The sequence below is a fragment of the Trachypithecus francoisi genome, unplaced genomic scaffold (assembly GCF_009764315.1).
Source record: "Trachypithecus francoisi isolate TF-2019V2 unplaced genomic scaffold, Tfra_2.0 Lachesis_group9, whole genome shotgun sequence".
In the NCBI taxonomy this organism is placed as follows: Eukaryota; Metazoa; Chordata; class Mammalia; order Primates; family Cercopithecidae; genus Trachypithecus; species Trachypithecus francoisi.
The window spans coordinates 36,019,815-36,044,087 of record NW_022681474.1 but is presented as its reverse complement, the minus strand read 5'-3'; the positions used below and the strand labels follow the sequence as shown (position 1 = coordinate 36,044,087).

The following is a 24,273-nucleotide window of genomic DNA, read 5'->3' as shown; positions in this document are numbered from 1 at the left end:
TGGTTGCACTGGAGACGAGAGACAAAAGGGGCAGAGAGTGGCTCTTAAACGGGGGCTTATCTCTGTGCCTAACTCTGCAGTTACATGAACCAGCCTTTAAATGGTTGTACCATGAAGTTTCTAAAGAATGGGATATTTAAAATATACAAAGGTTTACCCCCTTTAAAAAATTTTTACTTCTTTTATTTTTGAGCGGGGTCTCGTTCTATCACCCAAGCTGGAGTGCAGTGCTGTGATCATGGTTCATTGCAGCCTCAACCTCTGAGGCTTAAGTGATCCTCCCACCTTAGCCTCCTAAGTAGCTGAGAGTACAGATGCACACCACCACACCTGGCTACATTTTTGTATTTTTTGTTTTGCTGTGTTGCTCAGGCTGGTCTCAAACTCCTGGGTTCAAGCGATCTGCCTGCCTCGGCCTCCCAAAGTGCTGGGATTACAGGTGTGAGCCACTGTGCCTGGCCATCCTTTGTATTTATACTAAACCCCCTTTTTATACCATACTGTTACTATAATGAACACTCAATCAATTTTAAGCCTATCAGTAATTTGAGAGCCTGTAAAGCACCTTAGGAACTGGCCAGTAAGTGCCCACCAATGCTGTAGCCCTGAGTATATAAGGACGTTTTCCTGGGAATTTGAATCCTCTTAAGTTGCCAACCTAACTGCCTCTTCCGTAGGATAATGGGGACGTTTGCCAGGACTGCATTCAGATGGTGACCGACATCCAGACTGCTGTACGGACCAACTCCACCTTTGTCCAGGCCTTGGTGGAACATGTCAAGGAGGAGTGTGACCGCCTGGGCCCTGGCATGGCCGACATGGTGAGCCTTGTGTCCTTGTGCATTGAGGATGATCTGGGTCTGGGAGTTGGGCTCTGGAGGCTGGAGTAGGGCGTTCAGACAACATGGTTTTCTTTTTAACCAGAAAGCAGCTTGAATAGGTAGTAGAGACTTGAATCTGTTTTGGTTAATGGCATCTGGATATGTAATAAAACTGGGGACAAAAAGTAGGAGGCTGTTTCTGGGAAGATTTTGTTTCCTGCCAGGCACCCTGTGTATTAGGAACACTGTAGAAACACTTTTTACCACCCCCCCTTGGTTTTTTTTTTTTTTTTTTTTTGAGACTGAGTCTCACTCTGTTGCCCAGGCTGGAGTACAGTGGTGTGATCTCAGCTCACTGCAGCCTTCACCTCCTGGGTTCAAGTGATTCTCCTGCCTTAACCTCTGGGATTACGGGCGCATGCAACCACACCCAGCTAATTTTTGTATTTTTAGTAGAGATGGGGTTTCACCGTGTTGGCCAGGCTGGTCTCGAACTTCTCACCTCAAGTGATCTGCCCACTTGGCCTCCCAAAGTGTGGGGTTACAGGCGTGAGCCTCCGTGCCCGGCCTTTACCCTATTTTTGAAAGCTTGGCTAATGTATGTGACACTCAGAATTCTAACTGTGCTCCTGAAGCAAGCATGGTTGCTGACCATGGTTCACCTGAAAGCCTCCCTTAGTCCTGTGGGCTCAGAAACTCATTTTGTTGGCTCCTTACTTAGATGGTTTCATTCTGGGACCCTATTCCAAGATTATTAATCACAGGTGGATGTGTAAAACCAAAATGCTAGTTTTAGTACCTGACAACTGAAGAAATCTGCTAGACCGGCAGCTGAGAAGCTGGTTGTAATCTCTCTGTCCTTTGGGGTCTAGAGAGGCTTTTTGGGTGGAGTGGCTGGCTCTAGGAGATGAGGCCTTCTCCATTTTTTTTTTCTCTTGAGACAGGGTTTAGCTCTGTCACCCAGGCTGGAGTGCAGTGGCACAATCATAGCTCACTGCAGCCTTTACCTCCTGGGCTCAAGCAATCCTCTCCTCAACCTCCCAGGTAGCTGGGATTACAGGAGTGAGCCACCATGTCCAGCTGAGGGTTTCTCTCTGACTTTCCGTTAGGAATGTCAATCAGGTGAACACTCACCGATGTTGAAAGTCTCAGAATCCTGTAGCCTCATTTTAAGTGTCTTTGCATAACACTGTTTAAACAGTTTCCCAATTGAACCCTCTCTGAGAGGCCATATGATGTTACCTTTGGTCCTGTCTCTGTAGAAGCTCCCCAAATACAAGGAGCAAGTCTGTGGAGTCTAGTGGAAGTATCTAGATTGTCTGAAAATAGGCAGTTAAAAATCATTATAACTTGACTCTACTGGATTTAAGCCTTATAATGCCATCTGAGATTGTCTAAATGGCTTTGAAAAGTAAGCTCTAGTTCCTTAACAGTGTATCTCCTAGCTGCCTTCTCTCCAAATTGCCACTGAATAGTTGCTGTATGATGCTGGGGCAAGTGAGGTTTTAAGATAAAGGAGACAGGAGGATGGAATCTTTAAGGTCCCTTACAAAACATTTTCAAAACATCTTTTGCACACATTTCCTATGAATGATAGAATAACCAAATGGTTATTTTCATCTTATGAAAACTGACCCAGAGCAGACATTTATAAAATTCTACTTTAGAAAGTTGCTTGATAGTCACCAGTTGACACCGTTGGAAATGCTGGGGGAAAAGTTGGTTGGTTTTTGGTGCACTGTTGCAGTGATTTGTTAAGGAATCTGTTTCTCTCTCCCCAGTGCAAGAACTATATCAGCCAGTATTCTGAAATTGCTATCCAGATGATGATGCACATGGTAGGTGACACAGAGGCCCCTTGTTAGCATTTTTCTTTGTTTTTCAGGTTTCGTTATTTCTAGCAGTTTTGAAAATTATATGGTTTAGTTTCCCTTTTTTACCTTAGAGTACTGAATTGGGCTAAATCGAACCCTCTGGCTAGGAGACTCTCCACTTGCAATCTCAGTACCTCCCCTGTCACGGGAGAGGCTGAAGCATCTTGATCCCCAGGACTGCCCTGCTGGCTTCCTGGCAGTTTGTTTGCTTCTGCCCATTCAGGCCGGCCATCAGGTTTCTAGGTCTGGCTTTAGCCCTGGCATCTATAGAAGTCAAGTGCTCTCTAACTAAGCCAGGCATGAGAATGGCTGTGTTGCAGCCTGAGTGGGGGCAATACTGCCTCCCAGAGTTTGTCCCGTGCATGGCAGCAGTGTCTGCTGAAGCTGCTGCTTGAGCTGGTAACTCCTGAGCTGGCTTTGGAGGCATTCAGATGGTAGCGGGTGTTCCTTCATTACAATCAAGAATACCCATTCCGGAAATGAGCTCGCTAGTCCACGCAGAGCAGGGTGGCCTGCTCACGTTGGGAACAGGCACTGCCTCCTTACATCTGATTGGTGGGGTTGAAGGGGTGGGGACACCTTTTCCCTGTCTGTCATGCTGACTTTCTGACTACTTGAGATTGACATACCATCGTTTGAGTTTGTTCTCTGATCCAGGGGTCAGCAAACTGGCCTGTCATGTTTTGTACATAAAGGGTATTTTTTTTTGGAACACAGTGATGCCTGTTTTGTGCTACAGCAGCACAGTTGAGTAGTTACAGCTAGAGCTTGTGGCCAAGTAGCCTGAAAGATTGACTTTCTGACCTGCTCTAACCACTGAAGCAAGCCAAGGAGGAGGAGTAGTTTATTTGGGATTATTACTCACACCCTACCATGTCCTAAAAACAGTTAAAGGCAGCTTACAAAGACACACACCTGAAGCAGGTAAAGATAAGCACTGACGGGACTTAACCTTGTGAAGTACTTCCTTATAGTTAACTTAAAATATTTTTCTCATTATAAAACTTATACTGTGTAGAAATGTGGACAATACTTTTCTGTCCATTGAATACTTCTGGCCATTGAATATTCTTGTACAAATGATTAAGTGCTTGCATAATAATCACCTGTGTACATAGAGAATTTACATAACCGGTCCCCGGTGGCTGGATGTGTCTAGGTTTTCAGGTTTGCCTTTGGGAAGATGAATCTCCTTATAGCCAAACACATACCTATATGCATATCCCTGCCTTTATTATGAAACTGCTGAATGGAAGCATGAGGCTTTGCATACGTTGTTAAATTGGCCTTCTAGCTGGCATCGGCCACCTGCGGTAGATCGCCCTAGGATCCCTAACCCCTCAGGGTGTTTATAACACACCCCCCTTCCTGGGGCAGCCCTGTGTCTTGTTCCGTGGTGCTGCTGGTCACTAACCTGTGGGAAAGCCTTGCAGGCCTGGGGCTGGCGTGGGCTCCTGAGGATGGAGACCCTTCATCAAGTGGCATTTTCTGGGGCTCTTGCTGCACAGTGTTTTGAGTGTGATTTAGTGTGTTAAGACCTGGAGATGGTGCACACATGAGCAGGACAGCCCCCAAATGGTCTATCCCTGCAGGGCCAGGAAAGCTTTCAGGGCCCCCTTGTCTACAAGATAGCAGGAACACGGTAGGTTGCTAAGATCTGACCACAGGAGCATTTCCCCTGAACTTCTTGGGACATCCTTACACCTGGTTAACTGCTTGATTGTTGTTTTAATTTTTCTTAACTGTTGTGTCCTTTCCTTTCTCTTATTTTCACCTCCGATTTCCTGTTTTTTTGTTCAACAGCAGGATCAGGTATGTGTCGGGGAATCTGCTTGTAGTAGTGGTCTGCTGCTTCCTCTAGTTACTTTGCTTTTTTTTGGGTGGGGGGGTATGGCGTGATTAGCTCTGACAGATACAAGGAATGGTTATGAGAGGCAGGGTGCCTGTCTGTTAATAGGCTGGGGAGGGCTTCTGCATTTCTCCCCTGTAATTCAGCCCTTGAGGTGTTGGGGAATCTCATCTCCCCTTCAGGGGGCCAGAAAAATGAAGCCAACAGAGCCTTGTGCTCTGGTCATGATCCACATACAGCATATGTACATGCAGGCCACCAGTGTGACGATGGGGAACCATGGGTGGCCCAGGTGGTGCCTCAGCCTCCTTCAACATAGGCCGGTTAGGAAGTCCAATGTAGGTCTGGCTTCCCTAGGGCACCTTGTGTCTGTCACAATGCAAGTAGGCATTGCATGTCTTTAGTGCTGTCTTTCATAACCACAGAAATGCTTCAGCTGCATGAGCAAACATTTGCAGACAGCCAGCAGACTGTTCCTGGCTGTTGGATCCAGAGAATTGGAAACAATCTCTTGATTGTGGCTTCTGCCCCTCTGGGTAACAGGGTCCTTTGGGATCTAGAGCCACATCAGATGGCATGCTACAGGAACCAAGGGCCCAGTCCATACTTGCTCTGAGTCAGTGTCCTTTGGGGCCATCCTGAACACTGCCACCTCTGAGCGTTGGCATCCATCCACTGGGATTAGCATTGGAGCTTTTTTTGAAGGTATTTTGAAGTCTAATGGGAGAGGACTTTGGTTGAAATGCTTGAATTTTTACCTAGGCCTCCTCAGAGAGTTGGAACAAAGCTGATGGAGGCCGAAGCAGCCCTATACCTCCTGAATATTGGCATCTACTTTTTTCTAAAAAGCTTGCTATATCTTCTGCTTTCTTATTATTTATTTATTTTTCATTCTTAAGGTGTGCCAAAGACAGGGTATTTGGGATTGGCTTTCCAGACTTCCCCAGTCTTCTTAATTCTCGAGCCTTCTTGATATTAAAACCAGATGAGCCATGGTCATGGTCTAGCTCTTTTCCCTTAACAGGTCCCGTTTTTAGCACCTTTGTTCCTGCTGCTTTAGGGTTTGGTGCTGGGAGGCAAATGCACTCAGGCTCAGAGCTAGTTGCTGGTTGCATTTATTTCCACGGTATACAGAGTGTATACACTTGTCTCGCTCTTGGCCGTCAGAGCGTCATGGTCAGGATTCTAGACTGTCCAGTGCTCTGTGTTTGGTGTCTAAATGGTGAAAGGGGATCAATCTGGGGACCTTGTGGCTTAAAATGATTCATCCATTTGGGGGGTTGGGTTTTCATGTGCACTGTGTGCAGTTGTGAACATAGAATGTGGTTTTTAAAAAAGCCAGCATTTCCCCTTAATGCATCATTTTAAATGGTCCTGCCGCTGAAAGATCCGGTGTGGTTTTATATCTAACACATTTGGCTTTCTGTTAGTTTACGGGCATGGTAGTTCCCCCTCTAGAAAAAAGCATAGCTTAGTTCCTACCTAGAGTGACCTGAAAAGACACATTCTAGAGCAGACACATTCTAGGGTGTCCTTGGAGATGTGGAAAGTGCTGGGGAGTCTCCCTTCCTCATGGTGGCCCTGGATGGAGGCTGTGTTCGATGTCCCTTAGGAGCTTTGTGTGGTCTCCTCCCTGAGATGTAACTGGCACATATGCACTGCTTCAGACACAAGCCCTTTAACATGGAATCTGGAATCTGCCCCCTTGCGGGAGGGGGAGAGGGAGGCAGCCTAGACCTGGGCCCAGGGTGCTGTCCAGCTCCCTGTCCCCTGGCTGGACTGGGACTAAGGGGCAGTGGGCGCAGGCTTGCCGCTGACTGGTTGTTCTGTGCCCTCTTCAGCAACCCAAGGAGATCTGTGCGCTGGTTGGGTTCTGTGATGAGGTGAAAGAGATGCCCATGCAGACTCTGGTCCCCGCCAAAGTGGCCTCCAAGAATGTCATCCCTGCCCTGGAACTGGTGGAGCCCATTAAGGTACCTGGGGTCACTGTGTGTACTGGCCAGGACTGTGCAATGCCACACCACTCCCTGCTGTGTCACATCGCATCCTACAAGTCACTTGTTTCTTTTGGTTCCCTGCCTGGCTCCTGAAGGTCTTTGAGTTTGTGATCACTGGTTTATGCTATCCCCTATACTAGTGCAGCCCCCGCCCCTGAGTTCTTTTGAAAACATTTTATTGCCTTGGTAGTAAACCCTAATGGTCGTGGGATCATTAGCCTGAGTATTTTCAGCATGCCATTCAAAGGTGACTTTGCGGTGCCTGGCTCCAGCCTCACCTTCTCACATGCACTGTCTGGGTCCTTCCCCATCCTGTGGCCCTGACAGACTGGATGTTCCCAGCACACCCCTCAGAGTATGCGGAAGCCTCACTGGGCCTGCAGCCTGTATACTAAATCCGTGTGGGTGTCTGTTTTGTTTAACTAGAACACCTCACTTGGTGAAAGTCAGACTACTTCCTCCCATAATACATTTGTATTTGGCATTTACTATGGGCCAGGCAGTGTGTTAGGGGCTGTGCTGAACAGATGATGTCATTGTGCCCGTGGGGCTTACATCCTAGTTCTTCAAGACCCGGGCTGTGTGATGCCTTAACACGTGGCACATGTACACGCTTCTTGTTCTAGAACATCCCACGGCACTTGACTGCCAGCTGTTTGTCTCTCTCTGCCGTCTTCTCTCTGCATGTGCAGAGTGTGTGACCCAGGGGCCAGGCCAAAGTGTCAGCTGGAATCCAGGAAGCACTGCTTCCTGCCTTCTTCTCCACGGGGTGCTCCTCGGCTCCAGCCCGCTGACCAAAGTGCGGCCAGAGAAAGTGAAGAATTATAGCTCACGTTCCAACCACATGTGACTACTTAAATTTCAATGAAATACCATGGAGCAAAATTTAAAATTCAGCCCCTTGGCTCCACCAGCCACATTGCAGGTGCTCAGTGCACAGGTAGCTGGAGCCTATAGTGGGCAGCAGGGATAGACAACATTTCCACTGCCAAGGAACATCTTCTGTGACAGTATTGCCTTTTTAAAGGTGGGTTCTAGAAGAGCATTCTCAAGTGCTCATGAGACATGGCAGACACACGAGCAGACCTGAAATGTGTTCACCATGCTGCCTTCTAGATAGTGGACCGACAGCGAGCCCCTCCTTTTGCTTTTGGTCCTTCATCCTCCCCAAAATGAACCCTGGGTGATGAAATGATTGTAACTGAAACAGCATCAGGACAGCTCTTTGGGGTGGACAAGGGATTTTCTAGCTTCTGAACTGTGAATTCCTGGGTTTTGTTTTGGTGGGGTTAGGGGGAGGTGGTGTTGGTAGAAGATTAGGGAAGGAGGCAGGTGGGTCTCCCACCATATAAAAATAGGGAATTAACTTGGATATTAGAAGCCACACATCATTTGGAATTCAGTAGGCAGTGGCCCTTGATGTGCTAACCCACCCTGGTCTCTGCATCCCCTTTCCTTTAGGGGAGCAAGACCAAGGGCTGTGAGTCCCAGCATTAAAGTACTCTCCTTCTACTCTTCCCACAGAAGCACGAGGTCCCAGCAAAGTCTGATGTTTACTGTGAGGTGTGTGAATTCCTGGTGAAGGAGGTGACCAAGCTGATTGACAACAATAAGACTGAGGTATGCTATCCTCCTGGCAGAGAGAGGCCCTCTTCTGCCTCCCGAGCCTGAATGTCCCAGTGGGAAAGTCCCATAGGAGGGAGGGCTTGGCCCAGCCTTGGCATGTGTACAGCCACGTCCCCATCTCGTGGAAGGCAGTCCTCACCAGTGGGACCTCTGGGCTGGCGGGCATCAGGGGAGGTAGACACCGTTGCCTTGCTTTGTGGTTTGGTAGTTTTCTTCGGGTGGAAACGGCACCCACCATTGACTCGTTTCCTGATCATGTTAGTATTTTCAGAATCTCTCCAACCCTTGCCCAGCCTCCCGTCTCCTCACACGATCCTCTCCTGTGTTTCAGAAAGAAATACTCGACGCTTTTGACAAAATGTGCTCGAAGCTGCCAAAGTCCCTGTCGGAAGAGTGCCAGGAGGTGGTGGACACGTACGGCAGCTCAATCCTGTCCATCCTGCTGCAGGAGGTCAGCCCTGAGCTGGTGTGCAGCATGCTGCACCTCTGCTCTGGCACGCGGCTTCCTGCGCTGACCGGTGAGCGCTGGGTGTGGTGCGGGAGAGGATGGTGCCCCTCTTGGGTCAGGGAGGGCCCTGCCAGCATTGAGCCCGCTGCCCTCTTGTGTAGTTCATGTGACTCAGCCAAAGGACGGTGGCTTCTGCGAAGTGTGCAAGAAGCTGGTGGGTTTTTTGGATCGTAACCTGGAGAAAAACAGCACCAAGCAGGAGATCCTGGCTGCTCTTGAGAAAGGCTGCAGCTTCCTGCCCGACCCTTACCAGAAGCAGGTATGCCTTGGGCTGGGCTGCAGTAGGCCAGCATGACAGAACCTGATGAAGTATGCCAAGGCTGGGGTACATTTTGATGGAAAATCAGCTGTTTCTGCCTCCGGGCATGGAGTCCAATGAAGTTTTACTTGGAGGTGATTTGTTGACTTAAGAGGAGCCACTGGGGGAAGCAACCTGAAGTAGAGAGGCCAGATGTAGATAGGGTGTCTGGGAAGGGAGGCCCCAGGACCCAGTGGGCTGGGAATGCCAGGGGCTCTCAGGAAGAATGTATCCAGGCTGCCTGGCCTTTTGTGCCCCACTGTGCTCGGACACCCCCAGGGCTGGACCTGTGTCCCCGCTTTCCTTTACAGTGTGATCAGTTTGTGGCAGAGTACGAGCCTGTGCTGATCGAGATCCTGGTGGAGGTGATGGATCCTTCCTTCGTGTGCTTGGTGAGCCTCACTGGGTGGTGTGGGTCCTCTTGGACAGCTGTAACCTGGGGGGCTGCAGAGACCCGGGAGGGTTGCTCCGAGACTTGGCCATGGGGTGGAGTCTCTGGGTTCCGCTGTGGGAGAGCCAGGAAGGTAGGGAGCCAGTCCCCCAAGCCCCATCGCCTTCTTCAGCAACCCTGATGTTCTGAAAGAGCGTGGTGGAGCTCTGATTCTAGCTCCTTCTGGAAACTGTTTTCTTAGTTTTGAAAGGGATACATTGGGCAGCTCTCATTCTCCCCCTTTCTTTTTTCCTTTTCTCACCATATAGAAAATTGGAGCCTGCCCGTCAGCCCGTAAGCCCTTGTTGGGAACTGAGAAGTGTGTATGGGGCCCAAGCTACTGGTGCCAGAATACAGAGACAGCAGCCCAGTGCAATGTGAGTAGCCCAGCAGCCAGTGCCACCAGCCTGTCTTGCCCTGGGGTAGCCTGTGGGAGAATCCTGCTTTAACGGGAACCCAGTGATCAACTCTCCACCCTGCTTTTACGTTGTCAGAAAACTGAGGCTCAGAGAGGTGGTTAGACTTACTCATGGTCCCCCAGAAAAGACAGGGTGAACTCGACTCTTGTAGTGAAGGGTGGAGTGGATTTTTTTTTTGGGGGGGGGGATTTTTTTGCTTCTGCTTTGTTGCTCTTGTCTTCATTTCCCTTGTGACTGTCAGACTTGTACAAGGTCACTCCAGGGATTGCACAAAGTCTGTGGGATTCATTGCCCAGATCTTTGCCCAGGTCCTGTCCCCTGGAACATGTTTGCCCTTGCTGAAGCTGGGCCTGAGTCTCTTCACTCAAGGCCCTGAGAGCTGGCCCCTACCCGGCAGCCCTAGGGCACTGTGGCCCTGGCCTGGCCTGGCAGCCACCAGTTAGATGACTTGTGCTGCTTCCCTGGGTGGGGATGTTTGGTCCGGTCCGTTACTTAATGTTGCTTTGCGCAACTTTTCCTTCCTCACCGGACTTCCTTGTGACCATGTCAGTGGCGGTTGTGTCATCTTGGACCACTGCAGGGAGGGGCAGGGGCCCCCCATTCTGGCCATGTCCAGCTCTTTCCTCCAGCTAGGCTCCAGCCCATCTCCACCACCAGCCCCACCCCATGGCTGGTTCTGCTGCTGTCCTGGGGAAATGTGGGCCCGCTTCTCAGGGCCTGAGCTGGTGTGTAGCCTAACTCAGGCGAGGAGGTTCTGCCTGGGAATTAGCGTGCAGGCTGCTAGCAGGACGCTGGGTGCCGGGTGTAGGCAGATGAAGGGTCCTGAGCCCTTCCTGCATGGGTACTCATCTGCAGACTACTGCAGGCATCTGCTGCTCTAGACTCATGTCTTAGAAGTTCCCAAAACTCTGATGGCCATGTGTTCCCTGTTTTTAAGTGAGATCCTGTCCTGGGTCTTCAGCATCTGGTGCCGTCTAACTGACCTAGGACAAGAGAACAGGTCCCGTTTGGGGGTGATATCTGATACACCGATGGGCAGGGAATGGAGTTTGTCATCTGAAGACTAAACTCAGCTTCCTCTCTCCTACCAGGCTGTCGAGCATTGCAAACGCCATGTGTGGAACTAGGAGGAGGAATATTCCAGCTTGGAGAAACCGCAGTATTTGTTTTTTTCTACTTGTGTGTCTGGGAGAAAGAACACACAGATCTATCTGACTTTGTTATAAAAATAGGGCTCCCTCGCCTCCCCCATTTCTGTGTCCTTTATTGTAGCATTGCTGTCTGCAAGGGAGCCCCTAGCTCCTGGCGGACATAGCTGCTTCAGTGCCCCTTTTCTCTCTGCTAGATGCATGTTGATGCACTGGTCTGAGCCCTGACATGTGCTCGGGCACTGGTAGGCCTGGGCTTCTGAGGTGGCCTCCTGCCCTGGTCAGGGACCCTCTCCCCTTTCCTGGGCCTCTCAGCTGCACAAAGCAGCAAAACAAAGGCAGTTTTATATGAAAGATTAGAAGCCGGAATAATCAGGCTTTTTAAATGATTTAATTCCCGCTGTAATATCACAGGGATTTTGGAAGCAGCTGTTGGTGGCTTGGGACCTCAGTGGGGCCAAGGGTTCTCTGTCCCTGGTTCAACTGTGATTTGGCTTTCCCGTGTCTTTCCTGGTGATGCCTTGTTCGGGGTTCTGTGGGTTTGGGTGGGAAGGGGGCCATCTGCCTGAATGTAACCTGCTAGCTCTCCAAAGGCCCCGCGGGCCTGGCTTGTGTGAGCGTGTGGACAGTGGTGGCCGCGCTGTGCCTGCTCGTGTTGCCTACTGGCTGCTGAGGCGCTGCTGCAGCCTGCACCCCTCCCCCGTCTCATAGAGGCTCCTTTTGACCTTTCTTTTCAAATAAATGTGGATGGCGAGCTCCTAGGCCTGTGGCTCCTGTTAGAGGGCGGCATGCTGAGGGGCCTGCTGGGTGTGGGTTGGACGCTGGGGTGTGGGTTGGATGCTGTCTGCAGCTCACTTGGGCACCCATGCTTCTGTCCACTTCTGGTTGCCAGGAGACAGCAAGCAAAGCCAGCAGGATACACAGTTGCTATTAAATGGACTTCGTGAGTTTTGTTTTGCACTAAAGTTTCTGTGATTTAACAATAAAATTCTGTTAGCCAAATCTGGGCTTAAGTGTTTCTGTGACTCTTCAGCTGGAAGAGTGTTCCTCTCTGATGAGCTCTGAGCCCATGACACCTTTGGGGCCCAGCACTCCCATGACCCCTCTTGGCCAGAGAATGAAAGCAAAGTGGATAAAGGAAAAATCCCACCTGGTCCTCCCCAAGACTCAGGGCCAGCAGTAGGTCAGGCGCACCTGAAGGTCGGCTCTGCCCTTCATCCGCCCCGTCCCTGCTCCCTAGAGGCCAGAGTCAGCACGCTGCCAGTTCCTTGAGAGTTGCCTTGCTTTTTAAACCATTCCAGAAACTTGTAGTGAGTACCACTTAAACAAAACCAAGGGGAAACTATTGAGGGAATAACTTAATAATTTAAAAAAGGAATACACATGAACACTCCACATTCAAAACCCAAGGGAACATCAGTCACTTCTCTTTATAAGCTGGGCACATTTGGGAAGCCAGTGAAATGGAGAGAATGCTTGTTCATTGACATTGACCTTGTCCATGTGGGGATGCCACCTCCACGTGGACATCCAGCAGGAATGTGGCGGAAATGTAGCAGGACTTGGACTGGAGTCGGGTGTCCGGCCAGCACGGGATGCCCGCGCCGGGCCTCCCTTGCTCCTGTTCAGCCAGAGGGGATAGTGCTTGCAGGGTGGAGCCAGGAGGGAGGAGGGCCTGTTCGGCCTCTTTCAGCTCAGCCTGAGCTGAGCTGGTCCCCAGACTTCTGGGCCCCAGTGACCCTCCTTACCTTGTCCTTAGACGCTTAGCATTTTTGTTTGGTTTTCTTATAAAAATAACAGATCTTAAGAAGGTAGAGGTCAGATGCTGAATGAGCATCTGGCAAAAGTGGGATCTGAGCAGCTGATGCAGGCCGCCAGGGCCAAGCCAAGGTTGTCCCCCAGGCCTGGCCTTGGGAGGAGCTCCCCGACCGACCCTGTCCCTGCCCTTGCTCCCTGGGAGGGGGCAGTGGACAGGTGCTGCTTACACCCACGAGGCTTCCCTGTCTAGTCACAGCTCTGTGATCTCCAGGGGGCTCTCCATGATCACATCGCGAAGTTTGTGCAGGGGTGTGGATTTGGCGGATTCTGTGCGGGCGTTGCGCTCGAAGGCAGTGGCCTCAGCAGCGGTCAGCGTCTCCAGCGAGCGGCCCAGGCCCTTCTGGTCATCCTCGGGCAGGCTGTTGAGGTCGGTGGCCAGCAGCGTGCCCGTGCTGCCGTGTACCACGTGGATCCCATCGGGCCCCTTGAGCTCCACTGGTGGCTTGTGGCGGAAGCGCAGGCTACCCTGGCCTGGGCTGTGATCCTGTGGCTCCTCATCCAGCTCAGTCTGGATCAGCTGCAAGAGGCCGGGACCCCCACATGCTCAGGGCCATGCCGAAAGGGTGAGCAGGTGGATGGCCCCAGAGACCTACCGGCTATGTGGCTGAACCCTGGGCTCCTACCTCAGCAGGCCTGTCAGACTGTTTCTCAAACTGTGTGGGAAGGGGAACAATGAATGCTTAAGGTGCTGCAGAGTGGTTCTCGGGAGGATCGGCTTCTTGTGAAAATCTGCGTGTGCGTGTGTTGAGATGAAGTCTCGCTCTGCCACCTAGGTTGGAGTGCAGAGGCATGATTTCGGCTCACTCTAACCTCCACCTGCTGACTTCAAGTGATTCTCCTGCCTCGGCCTCCCGAATAGGTGGGATTACAGGCATGCCATGTTGGCCAGGCTGGTCTGGAACTCCTGACCTCAGATGATCCACCTGCCTCGGCCTCCCAAAGTGCTGGGATTACAGGTGTGAGCCACCGCACCTGGCCTTTATTTATTTAGAGACAGTGTTTCTCTCTGTTGCCCATGCTAATGCAGCAACATAAAGCTCACTGCAGCCTCGAACTCATGGGCTCAAGTGATCCTCCCATTTCAGTTTCTTGAGTAGCTGGACTACGGGCATGTGCCACCACACCTGGATGAGAATCTTTAATTTTTTTTTTTTTTTTTTTTTTGAGACAGTCTTGCTCTGTTGCCAAGGCTGGAGTGCAGTGGTGCAATCTCGGCTCACTGCAACCTCCGCCTCCTGGGTTCAAGCAATTCTCCTGCCTCAGCCTCCCAAGTAGCTGGGACTATAGGCGCTCGCCAGTACGCCCGGCTAATTTTTTGTATTCTTTAGTAGAGATGAGGTTTCACTGTGTTAGCCAGGATGGTCTCAATCTCCTGACCTCGTAATCTGCCCACCTCGGTCTCCTAAAGTGCTGGGATTACAGGCGTGAGCCGCCGCGCCCGGCCGAGAATCTTTAATTTTATATATTAACTTTGGTGCTCTATAAAAATCCTGGGATGCAACTGTGGTATCTGGGTTTGTTGCCAAATTGGCCTCAAGCAGATCACCTCTAATTGTGTCCAGGCAGAAAATGTCAACAGGACAAGCTGCAGAGGATAAATAGGTGGGGTGGAGACTTGAAACTGGCACTCTTGTCCTGCATGAGGCTATTCGACTAGCTTATTCCTGTTGAGAATGTGGGCCCAGCTGGAAATTCATTTTTAGGTAAAGCCTGACTTTTGTAAGTGTTGACATAATCACTACAGGCCAACATATGTAGGCCTATTTGACCCCGATGGCCAGTTTCTTTTCTTTCCTTTTTTTTGAGATAGAGTCTCACTCTGTCACCCAGCGGAATGCAGTGGCATGGTCTTGGTTCACTGCAACCTCCGCATCTTGGGTTCCAGCAATTCTCCTGCCTCAGCCTCCTGAGTAGCCGGGATTACAGGCGTCCACCACCGTGCCTGGCTAATTTTTTGTATTTTTAGTAGAGATGGGGTTTCACCATGTTAGCCAGGCTGGTCTCGAACTCCTGACCTCACGATCCGCCCACCTCGGCCTCCCAAAGTGCTGGGATTATAGGCATGAGCCATCGCGCCCGGCCGAGTTTCTTAAAGTGACATCACCCCCAAAGGTATGTTCTTGAGTTCTTTCTCTAATCTGAGAAAGACTGCCTTAGAGCCTACCTCATTCCTGTGAAAGCCCCTAAGAGCCCAGAAAGCAGAGCCTGCTGTCTGACTTCCTGGCCCCCACCCTTTGCTGTCTTTGGTCCAGGCTGCAGAGCTCCAGGAACATAGAGAAGGATAGCAGGACAGCAAGAGAGAGCATCCCCAGGCTGGGGCACAGCACACAGCTCCCGGCCACCCAGCTGGCTACCTCAGAGATGGAGGAGTGGCAGGAGGAGGCTTTTTGCACCATCCGCTGTGCAAAGAGCTTTTTGAGCCGCAGGTAATCCTCCAGGACCACCTTCAGCAGCGAGCCCTGGGGGAGGGAAAGGGTTAACCCCCACCAAGGCCCTTCCCTGCCTGCCCCACCCCTTGCCCACTCCCTCTGGGAGTCAGGGGTACACAGAAATCTGACCCTGGTGATCCTAGGGCAGAGGATGAGCAGCAGAGCCTGGGAACGGTGGCCAGCCCAGACATATATGGACTCATTCCTGAGCCCTGCCCTTAAGGCCACTGCAGGCTGGAGCAACGCCCCATCAGCCCTGGTGTTCTTGCCCCAGTGGAGGGTGGGTCTAGCTGAGCCTGGAGGTCTCCACCGCCCTGTGTTCTCTGGAGTGGGGTCCAACATCAGCCAGGGGACTGGGTATGGAGCCTGTGGGGAGGGCTCACCTTGATAGGCCCCTCACGAATGATCTGGCCCAGCTTGGCAATGTTGTCATACTCCTGGATGGCAGCCCGCAGGTATCGGTCATCATCAGGCTTGACAGCTGCTGGCTCACGCCCAAAAGTTCCCTGGGGAGACGGGACGTTAGCTGGAGCAGAGGCAGACCCTACACACATGCACAAGGGAGGGGGCTACCCCTTAAAGAACCCAGCTGCTTGGCCAGAGGTCGCAAAGACCCAGCCCCTCCACTCCTGCCCCTTGTGATGCCTGACCGCCTCTGGCTCACGTGGGTGCGCGTGGGGCTGTTCCACAGGTCGGTGATCTCACTCAGGTTCTCTGGTAGGTCATCCTCATGCTCTGCCTGGGCAACCAGTTCTAGGTTCCGACAGAAGGGATCCAGCCACACAGGGTTGGCTCTGCAGTTGGGGAGGGAAAAGAGTGGGGAGGGAGGGAAGACTCGAGTAGACAGGTGCCCTTCCAGCCTCGCCCCACATCCTGCCCATTTCCCTGGCCATGTAGTGCCTTTCACTGACTAGGGGTGTGAGGCCCTGGCATCTGTGGTGCATGCTCCCACCCTGGGATCCTGTTAGAACCAGGACTGCATGTCAGTCTGGATTGCCTTTGGTGCAGAGGCTTCACCCTGCAACCACTGCCCAAAGTCTGCACCCCCTGGAACTTGAGGCCCACTGGGGTAGAGAGCCCCTCTCAGCCACACGGTTTCTGAGGATGGAAGGAGGGTGGCCCACCCACCAGGGGGCGCCCACAGCCTGGGTTTCAGCAGCACCAGTGCTGGGAGACTGCAGCTCTCCCCAGCTGGGTCCTGGCAGGACTCCCTGCAGGAGACTGGGCAGGGCCACTACCCCACTCACCCATCAAAGGAGTACTTGTTGGTGTTAGGCATGTCCATGATATCGATGAAGCCGCGATTCCCTGCAGGGAGAAGGGTTGGGGCATGGAGGGGAGGGGCATAGCCAGGGTTAGGGGTGGTGTTGCGGGGTGAGGGAGAGTGGGGTGTGGGGCATGGTCCTGGGCCCAGTGAAGGGCCTGAGCCAGCCTTGTGAGGCCCTGGTGGACACTCCAGGCCCCCAGCCTGCTGCCTTCTCACTTGTGCCCCCACCACGGCCCTCACTTACCAGCTGAGCCAGCCACAATGGCCTTGAGTTTCCTCTTGTGTCTGGAGAGAAGCAGAGAGGGGCTGGTGAGGCGGGCTGGGGCCAAGCTGACGTCTCAGGCCCTGCCTGCCTCATGGCCATCTGGGAGCAAGTGGTTGGCCCCCTGAGGGCAGGGATGGGGGACACTCACACGGTCCTGTAGTACCAGTTCATGAGGACGAAGAGCATGGCAGCCAGGAACAGGAGGATGGCCAGGACAATGATCGCCATCTGTGGGAGCAGGACCAGGGTGAGCCTGGGCAGTGGGGAGGGCGGCTAGGGCTGTGGGGCGGGGTCACTGGGTACCTGCAGGGCAGACATGTCATCCGGCAGCCGGACAGAGATGGCGGGCTGCACGTCCAGGACGTTGTAGTTCCGGAAAAGATTCCGCAGCTGCTCCTTGTTCTCATCGATCATCTGGATCACCCTGGGCGAGGGGCAGGGGTCTCAGCTCTCCTCCTCAGCCATTCCCCCCATGACAGTCTGCTCTGCCCCTGCCTCAAACCCCCAAAGGTCATCAACGCCAAGCCTTGCAAGATTGAGGTCTACCGGCCGGAACAGCTTTGTGTTTTACAAGGTTCCTCGAACCTTCATGTAGGATCCTGTTCCATCTTCACAGTGGATGAATACTCCCTTATTTATTTATTTACTTACTTACTTACTTACTTATTTTGAGATTGGAGTCTTGCTCTGTTGCCCAGGCTGGAGTGCAGTGGCATGATCTCGGCTCACTGCAAACTCCACCTCCCAGGTTCAAGTGATTTTCCTGCCTCAGCCTCCTAAGTAGCTGGGATTACAGGCGTGCGCCACCATGCTGGCTAATATTTGTATTTTTAGTAGAGATGGGGTTTCTCCAGGTTGGTCAGGCTGATCTTGAGCTCCTGACCTCAGGTGATCCACCTGGCTTGGCCTCCCAAAGGGCTGGGATTACAGGTGTAAGCCACTGTGCACGGCCTGAATACTCCCATGTTACAGATGTGGAGAGGGAGGCTCAGAGGGACAGAGTTGCTCATACCCCCAAACTCTGCTCTGTCTCCTAGCCCTGCCCCCTCTGGGAGGTGACTCCACACAGTGGGCCTGATGGTGTGGTCTGTGTCTCCTTTGGTGGGTCCTCTCCCCTACTCCAGGGCAGGGAGGCATGCTGACAGACAGGCCGACAGTCCAAACACAGGCCCCCACTCACCGGTCCACATCCAGGATGCGGTTGGTATCACGGTTCACCACGTGGATGAGCAACTCTGTCTGCGCAAAGTTCACCCGGCCCTTCTTGTCCACATGGAACTGGATGGGAAGGGGTATTGTAGGGTGTGGCTACCACACCAGGGGGCCACAGGGATGGGCAGGCCTCTTCTAGGAGCCCCTTCTACCCTTCCCTGTGAATAGAGCCCTCTGAATGGTTGCTGAGGGCCAGGCATGGGCCAATCACTTCACCCACACTTAGCCAGGTACTATTTATTATTGACCCCATTTTATGGAGGAGGAAACTGAGGCCCAGAGACCTGGGAGAACTTTATCAAAGCCGCACTGCTAGGAAATGACTAAGTGGGGCCTATACTGCCTTTCACACCCTGGCCTTTGCACAATGCCCTGTCTCTCCTTGAGGCTGGCCTCCCCGTCTCCCTCCACTGCCCCGGCCCCAGGTGGGTCCATGAGGCACCTGTACATCATCAGTATTGACAATGGCACCAGTGATGTTGGAGAGCAGGTGAATGAACTCCTCCTCGAAGCCGCGCACACGGTCGGGGATCTCGTTAATGACGATCTTGACGCGCTGGTCGTCCCTCAGGATGTAGATACCGATGATGGCTGTGTCGTTGTGGCCTGCCAGGTCTCGGGCCACAATGTCCACCACAAAGTAGCCGGGGCTATAGGCCATGAAGAGGTCGAAGGTGCGCAGAATGCCATCCACGCTCCCTGCAGGAAGCCCGAAGGTGGGGCACAGCTCAGAGACTCAGTGCCCCTGAATCCCCAGGAAGGGGCATGAGCCCTGGGGTAGGTGGGCACATCTAGGGGAGGCAGCACAAATGCCCACAGGGTGCAGCCGGGAGCAAAGGTGACAGGCAAGTGGGAACGATGCCCATCTGAAGTGGCAGAGGCTCGGGTCTCAGCAGGTTATCAGCATGGGGGAGGGCAGATGACAAGTTTGTGACTCTGTTGTCCCATGCTAGGGTGCAAAGGACCATTTCTGAGCCCCCTTAGTGTCTGTCTGTCTCTCCTCTCTCTTTCGAACACATGTACCTCAGAATTCCACAAACAAGCCTGGGTGTGGTGGCTCACGCCTGTGGGAGGCTGAGGCAGGCGGATCACTTGAGGCCAGGAGTTTGAGACCAGCTTGGCCAACATGATGAAACTCCATCTCTACTAAAAATACGAAATCTAGCCAGGCATGGTGGTGTGTGCATGTAATCCCAGCTACTTGTTAGTCTGAAGCAGGAGAATCACTTGAACCCAGGAGGCAGAGCCTGCAGTGAGCTGAGATCGCGCCACTGCACTCCAGCCTGGGCAACAAACAGAGTGAGACTCTATCGCCAAAAAAAAGAAAAAAAAGAAAAAAAAAAGAAAACAACAACAAAACCCATAGAAGAGAGATGATCAGGTGGTACAGCATAGTCTTCTCTTAAAAGACAAGAGATTGGGCTCAAAATTTGTCACTTTCTAGCTGTGTGACCTCAAGCAAACTACTGAGCCTCTCTGTGCCTTGATTTATAAAATAAGGGCAGTGAGAGCTCAGAAGACAAAGGGATGGTGTCTGCTTGTGTAACTGGATGAGGTGGCACATGAACTAGACCTTGAAGGGTAGGGGATGGACATCCGAAGGCAAAGAAGGGGCCAAAATGGCATTCCAGGCAATGAAGGCAGAGGGGTCAAAGGCCAGGGGAGGATGGAAGAGAGCAGGCTGAGGGGATGCTAAGCAGCTTAGCTAGGCTGGGCACAGGGCCTTTAAGGATAGCAGGTGACTGTGGAACAGAAAGAGGGATTAGGAGGAAGATCTAGTGAGCCTTGAATGCCAGGCCACAGATGAGGCATACAGAGGAGTCTTTAGATGGATAAGAAGGGGGAAGGGGTTGGGACTGGGAGTAAGGTAATGGGACACCCAGAGGGGCATCTCCTAGAGCCTGACCCAGAGAGTCTCAGCCATCTACACAGGTCAATATACAAACAAACAAACATGCACATTCATAGGTATAAATGTGTGCTGTGAATCCTGGCGCCCCAGTCCTAACACAATGCCTGACATAGGGGAGGGCGAGGTGCACAACTGGAAAAACAGGCAAATATTATGGGAAGGAGAATGGGAAGATGGGTAGATGGAGAGATGAATGAAAGCAGGATGGATTGACACATGGAAGGAAGAAAAGATGGATGGAAGGACAGACGGACAGATGGATGGAAGGATAAAAGGAGGGATGGACAGATGGATGGAAGGATAGATGGACAGACAGATGTGTGGATACATGGATGGATGGATAAGTAATGGACAGATGAGTTGAAAAGAAGAAAGAATGAAAAGAAAGGGCTGGTGGGTAGATGAAGAGGTGGATAGTTGGATACACTGGAGAATGGACTGCTGAATAGATGGATGAATAGGATTGGTGTGGCTGGCTGGGGGGTCACCCATATTCTGTCGTACTCCCCCAGACCCCATCTCCCCCCAGATGACAGTCCATGCAGTGACTGAGAGGTCGTGGCTAGAGGCCACTCATGTGCTGCCAGGCCCCTACCCATGGTGAAGACCTGGCCCACAGCTTCAGAGTCGTTGGCAAGGGCCCGGAAGTAGTGGATGGCCAGAATGCTGTAGAAGACAAGGCTGTTGTTGCCAATGTCTGCATCCAGGGCCAGAACCTGGATCAACTCTGAGCCCACCTTGGCGTCGGTGGCCACCCCTGCAGGAACAGGCAGGTAGTGTAAGTTGCAGAGCAGGGGCCACCCCACACCTCATGCCCAGGCTCCAGTCCCTGCACCTGCAGTGTACTCAGCCTTGGTAAAGTGTGGCGGCTGGTCGTTGATGTCCTCTAGCACAACGCGCACCTCCTGCAGTGTGAGGTCAGCAACCAGGTCGAGGGTTGGGGAGGGTCCACGGGGAGGTGTCCAGCTGCGATTGCTGGAGGCCTTGACTATGAAGGAGAAGATGGCTTCTCGCTCCCGGTCCAGGTCCTGCAGCACCAGCAGACGCCCGTCGGGCTGCAGATGGAAGTTCTTCTCTTCGTTGCCGACTGAGGGTGGGACCATGGCACAGGGTGAGGGGGCAGGGCCAGGGGCAGGGCATATGTGGGTCATCTCTAGCCCCAGGATAATCAGGGCACTAGCTCTGTCCGGCCCCACCTGCGATGAAGTAGTACACGATCGCGTTGGGGCCCTCATCTGCATCCACTGCGCCCGTCACATTGCCCACGAGGGTGCCGCGTGGTGAGTGCTCAGGCACTGTCAGCAGCTGGTACTGGGGGCTGCCTTTCTGCGGAGGGAGGGGGATGTCTTCACAGGGTGCCAAGGGAAGGCCTAAGCTTCCAGTCCCTGTTTCAGGGCCCTGGGCAGTGACTATGTATGTGCTGAGGGAATTTACTGTCCAGGCCTAATGCAGTGAGTAGAACCACTGTAACCTCAAGGGAGCAAAGCGTGGCCTGGGGACCTGAGCTCTGCCCTCACGGAGTGTTGCCCAGAACCCAAATGAGTGCTTAAATGAGAGGAGCACACACGTTACCCTTATATGCACATGCATGTGTATGCACTCACACTCAACAGTCTCCAAGCAACATCACATCCCATGTGCACATAAGAAGAAAAAACAACCATGTCAGAGAGTTGGAGTCCACAGGAGGGGCCCTTAACCCTGCTGTCAGATTTCATGTCAGCCCCATATCAATAAATCAGAGCTGGGCGGGTCGTAGTGGCTCACGTCTGTTATCCCAGCATTTTGGGAGGCCGAGGCAGGTGGATCACTTGAGGTCAGGAGTTCGAGACCAGCCTGGCCAACATGGCAAAAATCCGTCTCTACTAAAAATACAAAAATTAGCTGGGCATGGTGGCGGGTGCCTGTAATCCCAGCTACTTGGGAGGCCAAGGCAGAAGAATCACTTGAACCCAGGAGGCAGAGATTGCAGTGAGTCAAGATCATGCCACTGCACTCCAGCCTGGGCAATGAAGCGAGACTCTGTCTCAAAAACAAACCAAAACAAAACAAAATCAGAGCTGATTTTCATGCTTTGTGTGTGTGTGTGTGTGTGTGTGCGTGTGTGTGTGTGTGTGTGGTGCAGGCAAAGACAAGGTTATCAGCTCCATGAGTCAGGCATTTTGGTCTTTTTTTTTTTTTCATCGCTCAATATAGCTCAATATAGTGTAACACAGCTGCTCAGTAAATAGTTGTTCTTGCATGAAGTGCATGCAGACAGATGTTTCCGTGTCTAGCCAAATGTGTATTCTGGCACAGTGTATATAGGAAAGTGTGTGCGCGTGTGCTTGCAGGCAGGTGAGTCCCTGTGTAGGTGTGACCAGCGCAGGAGGTGGGCGAGCTCACTGGAGGCCTCACGAAGAGGGGTTCGTTGTCATCAATGTCCTCCAGGGCCACCTGCAGCGGCTGCATAGTCTCGTATGGCACCGGCTGGCCCAGGTCGCTGGCCACCAAGATGAGCTAGGAGCGGAAGAGTGCAGTCAGAGGAAAAGACTGGGAGAGGGGGTTGGCTTGGGGACTTCCCGGTGGCCAGGTCCCCCAGAGACTTTCCAGGAGGCGAGGTGCAGGAAAGCGCCCAGAAGAAAGCCCCGCCCCTCGCACCGGGCCCCGCCCTTACGCTATACACCGCCTGCGTCTCGCGGTCCAGGCGCTGCGCAGTCTGGATGAGGCCGCTGATTGGGTCGATGGTGAAGAACTCCCAGTCCCGGTTGCCCGCCGTCTTCAGGAAGCTGTAGCGCACCGCCCCGTTGAGGCCCTCATCCTTGTCCGTGGCGTAGACCTCGTACACGTTGGAGCGCAGCGGGATCTCCTGTGGGAAGCGTGGGGAGGAAGGCTCCTGGACCCCTGAGAGAATCTCAGCTCCCAGGCCCTGAGGGAGCCCTCGCTCTTTCTCCTACGGTAGCAGATGTCCTCAACAGCTTACAGCACCCGCCAGGAGCACCTTCCTGCTTGGCTGGATTCTCCTGGATTCTGGGCTTCTGCTAGCTGTTGTCCCTCTTCTCTCCTCCCCAACCCAAGTTAAGGCCACTGTGCACTAACAGTCCAGCCTGGGAACCACATGCTTCAAGCCTTCCCAGGGTGACCATCTTCCCAGGAGCTGACTCCGCCCTTCCAGTCCCATTCATTGCATGCTGAGGTTTAGGAGACAGAGGGAATCCAAGCGCTGAGGCCACAGCCACCCTTTGTCCTGTATCAGTCTTGCTCTCTCTGCTACCCCAAACACAGGAATTCTGGGTGACCCCAAACAACACCATCCATTCAGTGAGGTACCTGAAAATGGGGGGGACACAGGCAGGGTGACATGGTGGATAGGATAGGGGTTGGCCACCAGGGTCTAGTTTGTAACTAACCTGCCCGGAACCTGGACATGCCACCTCACTCCCCTGAACCTCAATCTCCTGAACGCAGTTGAGCTAAGTCCAAGATCTTGAAAACCTCATTGAAATCATACATTGACCCATGACAAGGCTGCCCAGGGCAAAAGAAAGGGCATGTTTCTTTGCTTTTAGTTGAAAAATGATCTACTCAGCATGCTTTCGTTGTTTATCTTACAGATCATGACAACTGGAAGTTCTAAATGGCAGTTACGTCTAATTAATAAAAAGTAGGACGACATACAGATAATTAATACATGCTGATTGTTCAGGAGACATAAGTCTTTCCAAATGCAAAACCCTTGAAGGGAGTCTTCATAAATGGGGCCTTTGGTGTGAAAAAGGACTAGATTATTATTAATTTATACACTGCCTCATTTCACAAAAGAGATTTGATGCAGGGGACAAGAATACATAAATTATAACAAGATTGATCAAGTTAAAAAACTAGGGTAAAGAAAAAAATTGGTTGACAGGAAGATGAAAGCTGAGGGGTGGGAAGCAAAGTGTAAGCCCTAAGTCCCTGCAGGGTCACTCAAGATGGGCTGACCACTCTGAGCTCCCTAGTGGGCACAGCAAAGAGGATGGACTGCTCAATCACTGCTGATGAGACACTAGACACAAGGTAAAAAAAGCAAAACACATGGTAAAGGCACAATGCTTCTTTGAGCTTAGTCCTGGGAGAGTTTTATCCCTCAGGACCTCAAAGAGGAGACAGAGTGACACGATGGACTTAGCACGGACATTCTGAGATGTGGAGCCTGGGTGGAGTTTGGGGGACAACGAACAAGTGGGAGATACTCTGATGGTGCCACTAAGGAGCACTTTGGGCCTGTGTACTTAGAAGAAACGGGGAGAGCAGAAGACAAAGGAGTACTTCTTTATGTGGCAATTTAGACTGAGAAGTGGAAGAACTGGAGAGATTCCAGAACCTCGCCACTTCCCCTTGTTTCTTATTTTGATGCTCATTCTCAGCTCCTAGGCTGT

At 52.2% G+C, this 24,273-nt stretch overlaps 2 protein-coding genes across 10 annotated transcripts in view; one reads left to right on the top strand and one right to left on the bottom strand.

Annotated features, from left to right (window-relative positions):
• The window catches only part of PSAP (prosaposin), a 34,589-nt gene extending 22,617 nt beyond the window's left edge, over positions 1-11,972 (top strand). Inside the window, exons 6-15 of one of the 3 annotated variants that reach the window (XM_033209282.1) lie at positions 678-821; positions 2,603-2,659; positions 4,502-4,507; positions 6,386-6,517; positions 8,066-8,161; positions 8,499-8,685; positions 8,777-8,934; positions 9,285-9,365; positions 9,673-9,780; positions 10,914-11,972. In XM_033209282.1, coding sequence (XP_033065173.1) covers positions 678-821; positions 2,603-2,659; positions 4,502-4,507; positions 6,386-6,517; positions 8,066-8,161; positions 8,499-8,685; positions 8,777-8,934; positions 9,285-9,365; positions 9,673-9,780; positions 10,914-10,949 — 1,005 coding nt within the window. In that variant the 3' untranslated portion in view covers positions 10,950-11,972. Of the gene's footprint in view, positions 1-677; positions 822-2,602; positions 2,660-4,498; positions 4,508-6,385; positions 6,518-8,065; positions 8,162-8,498; positions 8,686-8,776; positions 8,935-9,284; positions 9,366-9,672; positions 9,781-10,913 lie in introns of all 3 variants that reach the window. The other 2 variants (XM_033209281.1, XM_033209283.1) reach the window with 2 other exon arrangements.
• A 343-nt stretch (positions 11,973-12,315) lies between these two features.
• Positions 12,316-24,273, bottom strand: part of CDH23 (cadherin related 23) — a 423,400-nt gene continuing 411,442 nt past the window's right edge. For 5 of the 7 annotated variants that reach the window (XM_033209267.1, XM_033209269.1, XM_033209270.1 and 2 more), the window contains 15 exons: positions 22,530-22,721; positions 22,259-22,372; positions 21,070-21,199; positions 20,709-20,960; positions 20,469-20,630; positions 18,404-18,660; positions 17,930-18,027; positions 17,053-17,173; positions 16,898-16,977; positions 16,729-16,769; positions 16,465-16,525; positions 15,882-16,011; positions 15,601-15,723; positions 15,143-15,247; positions 12,316-13,305 (listed from right to left, as the gene is read on the bottom strand). In XM_033209267.1, coding sequence (XP_033065158.1) covers positions 12,979-13,305; positions 15,143-15,247; positions 15,601-15,723; positions 15,882-16,011; positions 16,465-16,525; positions 16,729-16,769; positions 16,898-16,977; positions 17,053-17,173; positions 17,930-18,027; positions 18,404-18,660; positions 20,469-20,630; positions 20,709-20,960; positions 21,070-21,199; positions 22,259-22,372; positions 22,530-22,721 — 2,193 coding nt within the window. In that variant the 3' untranslated portion in view covers positions 12,316-12,978. The remainder of the gene's footprint in view (positions 13,306-15,142; positions 15,248-15,600; positions 15,724-15,881; positions 16,012-16,464; positions 16,526-16,728; positions 16,770-16,897; positions 16,978-17,052; positions 17,174-17,929; positions 18,028-18,403; positions 18,661-20,468; positions 20,631-20,708; positions 20,961-21,069; positions 21,200-22,258; positions 22,373-22,529; positions 22,722-24,273) is intronic. The other 2 variants (XM_033209271.1, XM_033209272.1) reach the window with 2 other exon arrangements.